This window comes from Hibiscus syriacus, unplaced genomic scaffold, assembly GCF_006381635.1.
Source record: "Hibiscus syriacus cultivar Baekdansim isolate YM2019G1 unplaced genomic scaffold, ASM638163v2 tig00110503_pilon, whole genome shotgun sequence".
Lineage (NCBI taxonomy): Eukaryota > Viridiplantae > Streptophyta > Magnoliopsida > Malvales > Malvaceae > Hibiscus > Hibiscus syriacus.
Window position 1 is genome coordinate 4,092,041 of NW_024062764.1, and position 8,951 is coordinate 4,100,991.

General features: G+C 37.4%; 1 protein-coding gene across 4 annotated transcripts; it reads left to right on the forward strand.

The window, feature by feature from the left end:
* LOC120129555 (SUPPRESSOR OF ABI3-5-like) lies at positions 1 to 8,478 on the forward strand. Of its 4 annotated transcripts, none has more exons than XM_039147024.1 (16): positions 1 to 210; positions 450 to 578; positions 740 to 780; positions 1,027 to 1,771; positions 1,858 to 1,929; positions 2,034 to 2,126; positions 2,204 to 2,283; positions 2,474 to 2,627; positions 3,065 to 3,140; positions 3,220 to 3,311; positions 3,393 to 3,461; positions 4,230 to 4,409; positions 5,965 to 6,151; positions 6,509 to 7,456; positions 7,695 to 7,846; positions 8,191 to 8,478. In XM_039147024.1, exons 2-16 carry the CDS (start codon positions 525 to 527, stop codon positions 8,365 to 8,367), a joined length of 3,120 nt encoding a protein of 1,039 aa, XP_039002955.1. In that variant the 5' UTR covers positions 1 to 210; positions 450 to 524; the 3' UTR covers positions 8,368 to 8,478. The 4 variants fall into 4 exon arrangements, with proteins under 4 accessions (XP_039002955.1, XP_039002951.1, XP_039002954.1 ...); XM_039147020.1 differs by having other exon boundaries at positions 2 to 210; positions 7,662 to 7,846; XM_039147023.1 differs by having other exon boundaries at positions 2 to 210; positions 2,477 to 2,627; positions 7,662 to 7,846.
* Positions 8,479 to 8,951: the final 473 nt, after the last annotated feature.

Consider the following 8,951-nt stretch of genomic DNA (forward strand, 5'->3'; position numbering starts at 1 on the left):
GGTGCTTTAGAGGCAGCCCCCACTATAAAATCGTTCTCATAAATTACTCTAAAAGGGTTGGTTTCACAACTGAAACCTGCGGAAAGGATCAGATATTGCGATATCGAGAGAAAGGGCGATCAAACGAAGGTGCGGGTGCTGGCTTCATTTGATTTGGATAATTTCTTTCATCGAATTCGATTTAATTCAATCCAACCCCAGGCTGGGCAGGTAAACAAAATCGAATGCAGATTATGGAGTTTAAGCTTTGTTCGTAAAGGGAAAACATCGATTTGATTTAGATTAAATTGTGTTAGGTTAGGGTTAAATTAAATTTCCCAATCAATCAACTTTTGAAGATGGAAAGAGGGTTTCGAGGCTGAGTCCAAAGTCGTGGCAGTTGTGTTTCTTGCTTCTTCGTAAATGGCATAACCGTATCTGTTTCTTTTGTCTTGTGGATTACATTACAGGGAATAATAAAAAAAGGGTTTTTAGACAATTTCTTCTACGCCTGCCCTCAACCGAAACGCTTTTCAGGGAGGAAAATGGACCATGATCCTGCTCGCTATACTACTCAGCATGGATGGGATAATAACAGCGTAATTGCGGTTTCATACTTTATAAAAATGGGATGATTCTCTCATCCCTTATACAAAATATGAAACAAAGCCCTCCGGCACTCTGGATATGGAGTCTCCCTTTGCCTAATTCATATTTCTTCCTCGCACTGACATAGCTTACTTATCTCTTGAATACACAGGCTTTTGAGGGGTTTTCTGCTGCTCGCGAACCCAATTTTCGGTGAGTGCTCTCCACTGCTTATTGTGGTATCCATTCATTTACTCATAACACTTGATGGTTTGAAATTCTGTACTTGAGTGTTTGTGCTTTGCAAAATTATGTGATAACAAGGCGTACTTTTGTGTTGTTCTTTTGCTCTCACGTTGCCATGCCAATTTTTTCATTTCATTTGCTGTTGAATACTTGTTTATAGGCTTCTTTGCATCCATTTTATCTTCACTTCCACTTATTTTCATACTCTGGCAGGGTCCGTGGTTCTTTTGATGAAAAGAGATTTCTAGATGAAAGATACTCGAGGGATGATGTGTATCCAAGAAGTGTCTACCACCGTGATTTTCTGGAAAGGTGTAATCACCCCCCTCCTGCAGCTCCTGGTGTCCAGTCTCAATCAGGGAGGAGAAGTTATGAGGAAGAATATCCCCGTGATAGGGATTCTAGGTGTCACCGGAAGCCTTATGTTGATTCGTATAAGGACATGGATTCATTTCATGATCATGAGATCACTTCATGTCAAGATTTTGATAAGTTTTGGGATGGCTATTGTGGTGTTGACAACTTTCGTGATCATGAATTTGACAGGCCCTCTAGGTATGGGAGGCGAGATAGGGAAGGCTACTCATATGCTGATTATGATTATAATCCCCACATTTCCCATCAAAGGAGGGACAACAGCCGTGAGAGAAGTTATGAATATAGTCGACGCAATTATGATTCTGATCATGAAAGAGGCAGTCACAGGGATGGAAATTGGCAGAAGCGTGAATCACTTGATCGTGATCGCTTCAGTAGAGAGAGAGATCAGAGTCCAAATAAAAGTCATGAGAGGTCTCGCTCGCGATCTCGTGGATATGATGATCGTTCTGGATCAAGGTCACCTCGAGTTTGGAACCGGCGAAGCCATCGAGAGGACAGCTATGATGATGGTCGTTATGAGAAAACTGAGAAGCAAAGGGACCGAGGAGAGAAATATCAGCTGGAGCATTATTCTGTGGTGTGCTTCATTTTCCATGTTTCCTGTACTTACTGTTGCATTTGTTTTAATCTGTAAATTTTGGTAAAGATTGTGCTTTGTTGCAGGAACCAACTGCAACTGTCGTTGTAAAGGGTCTCTCATTCAAAACAACAGAAGAAGATCTTTACCAGATTCTTGTAATACTTTGTTGTTTGTTTTTGTGTTGAATATTATTATTCTGCCACTTGGTTTAATTATTCTGCCACTTGGTTTTTGTTGTTTGCATTTATATGGCCATAAGGCTGAATGGGGGCCACTTCGTCATGTTCGGGTGATCAAGGAGCGAGCCTGTGGCGTTTCTCGTGGATTTGCTTTTATTGATTTTCCTTCTGTGGTAGCTATCACATCTTACTAAGTGCTTTGTGTTTGGTTTTATTGAATGTTATATGAGGGAAACTGCTTCTGAAACAGGTGGCAGCACGCACAATGATTGACAGGATTGGTGACAATGGCCTTGTTGTGGATGGTAGGAGGCTTTTCTTTGAGTACAGGTAAATTTTCTCCCTTGAATCACGATTGCAGTTTTTATGTGGTACAGTTCTTATGTTGCTCTGTGATAGGTTTTATTGAAAAAATTGATCAATTTTTTTCCTATTCGCTTGTTGGTTTGATAGAATAAAATGGTTTCCTACTATGTAATTACATAAAACTATTGCCATGCTGAAATCTAGTCTTCTGCAGTAGTAAGCCATCTGGGAGCGCTGGTGGTGCTTTTTCTCATGATAATTCTTTGAAATTGGGTCACTCAAATCATAAGAGAACCATATTACCTTCTGATTGGATGTGCACAATTTGTGGATGTGTCAATTTTTCACGTCGAACTTCATGTTTTCAGGTCAGTTTTTATTTCCCAGCTTATCTGTTTTTTTGGGGGTTAAAATATTGATTGAAGCTGTCTCTGTGATATGTCTTTATATCACCTTTCTGCTATCACTAGCCGGAAGTAGGTAATTAAGTTGGGTAGCTTCATTTCCATTTGATGAAGGCATATCAAGAAATGATAATAGAATCTAGGGTAGGGGTGTACATGGATTGAGATATCAAATGTTGCAATGCACTTAAAGTGGTTGTTGAAAACTTGATATATCGTCTACCTAAGAGTGGCAGCTGAATCCTGTTGTTGAATGTTGATCTATTTCTTTATTGATGGCACATTAATTTTAGTTTTCCTAATGATTTTTTTTGATAGAAGTTTTCCTAATGATTGTTAAAGATTTTCCTGACTGAGTTCATGCAAGATTGATGTGTCCTTTCTCTTAACTTTCTATGCAGTGCAATGAGCCACGTACAGATGATGCTCCAGCAGCTGACATATCTTTATCAAATTCCAAGAGAGGATCTGAGTCAAGTTGGTTTAGATCTTATTTTGAGCATGCTTTTGTTATGTTCAGTAATTGCAACGTCTTACTAATTTGATAAGTAATTAGGTCTTACCAATGTATTGGTTGTTCGTGGGTTGGATGAAAATGCTGATGAGGAAATGCTTCGTTATGAATTTTCTAAATATGCCCCGATTAAGGTATGCATTTGTATTATGATACACTTTTGAAGAAAAGCCCTTTTTTAGCATCTGTAAAATCTTATGGATTTTAATCTTCAGGATATCCGCCTTGTTCGAGACAAGTTCACCCAAGTTTCGAGGGGATTTGCATTTGTTCATTTCCATTCGGTACGACTTCCTTCTTTATGACAATTCAGTTATGTTCTTGATATCTAAAACTAACTACAATAACTGCCAATAAGAATGGACTCTAAACAGTTGAATTTAGTATTAAAATGGCAATTCAGTCATTTTCTATTAGTCACTTTGGCAGGTGTCAAAGAGCAATTTTGAGAGTGTATTCCCTAGTTCATTTTAGTGTGCTATGCTTCTCTAGGGAAAATAAAGATAAAATATGATGCTGAAAAACTAAAACTTATCCACTCTGTTGTGTTCATTGGTGCAAACTTTCGTATATTTAATGGAAAAACTTTTTGCTGTTCTTTTTTTCTTTACAACTAATAACATTTTGGGTTTCTGCAATTTACTTTTAGTTCAATATAAATATTATACATAATAGCAGAGACTATTATAAAGTAAAAGAATAGTGCTATTTTTCTTAATTTTACTTTAAAAATCCTGCAATGTCACTTATGAAGGAATAACAAATTCTTTTCTCTTGAAAAAATGAACAGATGTCTGTATGCGAAGAAGAAATAATATCTGCATCCATAAATTTCTTCAATTGATTTTTTTCTTCATCAACAAAACTTTACAGTAGGATAACTTGTCAGTTGGCACATTACTATCCTACGTCCCGGTGCTGTTCTCAATCTAGAATTCTTTGCTTCCTTGTGGGCTTAAAGTTATGTTGTATTGAAACCTTTCTGCTTTTGATTTTGGTTGGGAAACTTATTTATAAGATGATTCATACCCCTGAATGTTGATGCCATGTAGGTTGGTGATGCCACGAAAGCTCTTGATGCTACAAATGGAACAACTCTTGAGAAGAATGGGCAGATCTTAAGAGTAGCATATGCGAAGAGCATTCTGGGGCCAAGATCAGGGACACTGGGAGCTTCACAGTCGAGTAGTCTTGCAGCTGCTGCGATTGAGGCAGCAGCTTTTTCTCAACAGGTATTTGAAGATATCTTTAGTTTTAATGATGTCTGCAAATATTTTTTTGGTCTGAGTGCAAAAATGTTTTTAGTAGCAAAAGGATGATAGTCTCTGCTATTAAATACATCTCTGTTTTTATTGCCAAGCTTATAGGCTGGAAAACCTTGTCAGCTTAGGTAAGATTAAAACTTAATAAAGAATGTTCAAAACCAGGTATGTGAATAAATATGATCTAATTTGCCTGATTAACTGTGAGAGAAGAGTATAAAAACCAAGAACAAAATCATTAGCACCAGTTCTGTTCTGCAGTTTACTTCCAGATCACCTCTATCACCCACAAAATCATTAGATCAATGATCATTATGTTTGCATTTCAATGAAGTAGCTTGGTGCCTAGAACTGACTGAAAGAAGATTTTGGAGCACTTACTAACAAGAAAGTTGCTGATACGAATCCAAAAAAAAGGATGGGAAGACATAAAGAAGCTATAAATGTGTATGTGGAATTGAAAGAAAGAAGGCTCCATATTTGATCAGCTCCTTAACCGAAGTGATAAGAATAAAGTAACAAGAGAAATACAAAGCTATAATTAGTTGTAAAAATGTTGATAATCATGCCACTATAAGGTGTCACTGCAAAGTCAATTGTGTTCCAGTGTCTTCTAAACTCCAATGACCTTTTTTTTGTATTTTTGAAGAAATAATTGGTAGTGTTAGGTTTATTCTTGGTTCTTGGCTTATCTTGGTCTGCCTCCTTGCCGTGTGTTATTTCTAGCATATGGTGTGGTCTAGAAGCTTAAAAGAATCAATCATAATGGAATTCCATGGACTAAGAACCCTTATTGTATTGAGAGTATAATGGCTCATCTAGTATTTCATAATCTCTATCACTAATACCACGAACTGATCAAATTTTGCATTACTTTTATAATTTTGCTGTCATTTTCCACTGTTTAGTGGTACTGAAGGAAATAAAAGAGAGATAAGAATCATATATAGACTATGACCTTGTTTTTTATATAGTCGATTTATTTTGATGCAAAATTTTGGCATGTACACTTGCAAGAGTTTCTAGCTGAATACTTTTGGGACATAAGCTGTTAGCCATGGGTTTTGTTCTATTGCAGCCATAATTATTCTCTTCATAGTTTAATGTTGATGTTCATAGTCATTATCTTAGGACTTAGATGTTGCTTTTATTTTTCCTATCAAAAAAAAGATGTTGCTTTTATTTTTAGTTTTTCTTTCCTTGATCAATATCTAGTACCCTTCAGTTGTAGCTTATGAATGTTAATAACTAGAGTATACTAGATGATAAACCCTTAGAGCCTGAAAGCAAAGCTACATGAGATTTTACTAATTAGTTCAGTCATCTACATATTTCTTCCTTTCTTTCCCCCCCTAAATTTATTATTTAAAATGCCTCTACTGCTGATTTCATGCAGGTCCTCTGCTATTGTTTTTATTAGGCTTTTGTGTCTAATTTCATAGGATGCAAGCTGATGCTTATTTTCTTCATCCTAGTTTCCATCTTATGGGTCTTGGTCTGATGGTATTGTCATATATCCTTTCAGTACGATGCGGTTGGATGGACACCAAAGGAAAATAATCCGGATGACAAACAGTCTACTAGCTGGCAGGAGCAAGTTGTTGGTTCAGTTCAACAAGATCATTCAGCTTGGCATTCTGGATTTGTGTGGGATGAAGCCTCTGGTTATTATTTTGATGCTGCCTCTGGGTTTTACTATGATGGAAATACAGGTCCACATTCATTTTTCTTGAAGTCCATGACATTGTTTTTTTTTTGCACGTTACAAGTAAAAATATTACATTCTTTTTCTTTTAAAAAACTTCGTTTTGGCTAAATAAAGACTTTCTAATAGCAGAACAAAATTGTTATTTTATTAGGATTTGATTCATTGGGAGTGTTTTATTGGTTTCGAATGATTCCTTCAAAATATTTTCACATCTCTAAGCTGAAGCTGTAATTAGTGGAGGTGGGGTTAGGTTGGGTTATAGATCCAATAGTTACAAAGAATATATAGGTGTGAAAGCTGTATAACTGAAGAATTTCAATTTTAGGCCTTCTAATTTGTTTTTGGTTGTTTCAACATGCAGGTCTTTATTATGATGGTAACAGTGGGACTTGGTATTCATACGATCACCAATCTCAGCAGTACATCCCTTGCAGTGATCAAAATGAACCTAGAAAACAAGCTGAGCCTTCCAAAGGAGGTGATGGTTCAAGTAACACAAAAGTAATAATATCCGCACCAGCTGCTACTGTCACTTCGGTTGAGAAGGCCGCCTCAGTACCAGATGCAGTTCAAGCTGCAGCAGCAGCAGCACTAGCTGCAGAGAAGAAAGAAAAGAAGAAAGCAAAAGAGATAAAACTTGCTTCAAAGAGTAGTATATTAGCTAATAAGAAGAAGATGAATAATGTGTTGACAATGTGGAAACAGAGGAGTCATGAAGGGAAGACGTCCCGATTGGGTTTTGGTGACAATCACTTGTCAGCTTCATCTGTAGATAGGCCTCTTTCAGCTGAACAAAATTCAAATAACAAGGACAGATTTGATATGATGGACTTGCAGGAGGGTAATACAACATGTTCAGGTGCCAATACAACTGTCCAAGCTGCATCAATGTGGGGTCTAGGGTCTCCAACCAAGCCAAGGCTTGTAAGTAATAGTTCAGGGGGGACTTTAATGGGGGTAATAAGAGGCTCTGCAAGGGGCCTGATGAAATCCGATACTCCATCTTTTGTATCTATTGGGGTTTCCACCTCTTTTTCTGTTGGAGTTGGTGAGGGTTCAGTTTCATCAGCTTCGGATTCTGCAACTATTACTCCCTTTAGGACGGATGCATCTGCATTGGGTTCTTCTACTACTCCAACTACAACTGGGAGTGGTAAAAGAAGGTTTTCTGAAGCACCAGTGCCTTCTACTACCAACAAGGAGCAGTCTCAATCCACTTATAGGGATCGTGCAGCTGAGAGGAGGAACTTGTATGGTTCATCATCTTCCAATGCAGATTATCTGCCTGATGATGAGTTCCGGAATTCAAGTAAGCTTGTTTAACAGTATCCAATCTTTGTTCACATTTTGCCAATCATCGTTTCATACCATCAGAACTATGCCCAAAGTTACCCCTGAGATTTTTTCTGAATGTTGGTAGTTTAAAGACCTTGGTTTTGTAACTTGATGGGTCCGTTTATCTTTAAAACTTTGTATTAATCTTGTGAGAAATTCTGTGTTTGTGTACTTTGAAGATCGAGATTTAGCATTCAAAAAATTATCCTCAGATCCAATGCCTTTCCCACCTGGTGTCGGTGGTGGACGTGCGGTTGTATCAGATGATGTACAAAGTTTTGAGGTCATCACTGCAAAGAAAGCAATTGATGAGAACAATGTGGGCAACCGAATGCTCCGCAGTATGGGTTGGCATGAAGGCTCGGTACCGTCACTCTTGCACCTTTCGATTACCTTTTGAATTGTTATTGAATTTCATGTCTATTGTTTTTCAAAAAAAAAAAAAAATTCATTTCTAATGAAATTTCTGTGCCCCCCCCCCCAAAAGAACTTTATGATTCCAACTTTCGCATGCCCCCATCATGTCCTACTCGTAGTTATTCCTAATTACCCATTTGCCCTCCAAATATATAGATATCAATGGATTTTGGTAGAAGATGATATGCATACAGAGAATACATATATATAAGAATCAATAGTTCATAATTTTAGATGTGAAGGGGGGATGTTTCTTATCATGTTATTGTGCATTTGATGTGTGAAAAATAGGGACTGGGGAAGGATGGAAGTGGAATGAAAGAACCAGTGGAAGCACAGGCTATGGATGGAAGAGCAGGGCTTGGAAGTCGGGTGAAGTTGGACCCGAGCCTCGAGGTGCAAGCCGGCGATGGTTACAAAACTGTGATTCATAAGAAAGCAGTTGCTAGGTTCCGCCAAATGTCCTAGGTGTGTTCTGAGAGACAAGGCTCAAAAGATGTTTGTAAACATGTTTTTGATGATTAATGAGATCCTTAGGTGGTTTGAGTTTTTAGATCCATCGCCTTTATTTGTTTCAAATCTCAATGAATGGAGCTGTGTGCATGCATTCATACCTTATTAAGGCCTCCACGAATCAACAATCATAGTGCATGCATATACTCACACATAGAGAATGCCTTGGGTACAAAATATTTAAGAAAGTTTGTGTAGTGATAATTATACTTTGAGAGAATTTTAAGTTCAAATTTTGCACGAATCAAGCGATATCAATGGTTAAAAGATTTGAGCACCGTGTAGGTTCGGACATTTTTTGTCAAGAGTTTGAATGGAGCTGTGTGCATGCATTCATACCTTATCAAGGCCTCCACAAATCAACAATCGTAGTGCATGCATATACGCACACATAGAGAATGCCTTAGGCACAAAATATTTAAGAAGGCTTGATGTAGTGATAATATACATTATACTTTGAGAGAATTTAAATTCAAATTTTACACGAATTAAGCGATCTCAATTGTTAAAAATTTTGTTGTTATCCTTCGAGATCTCGA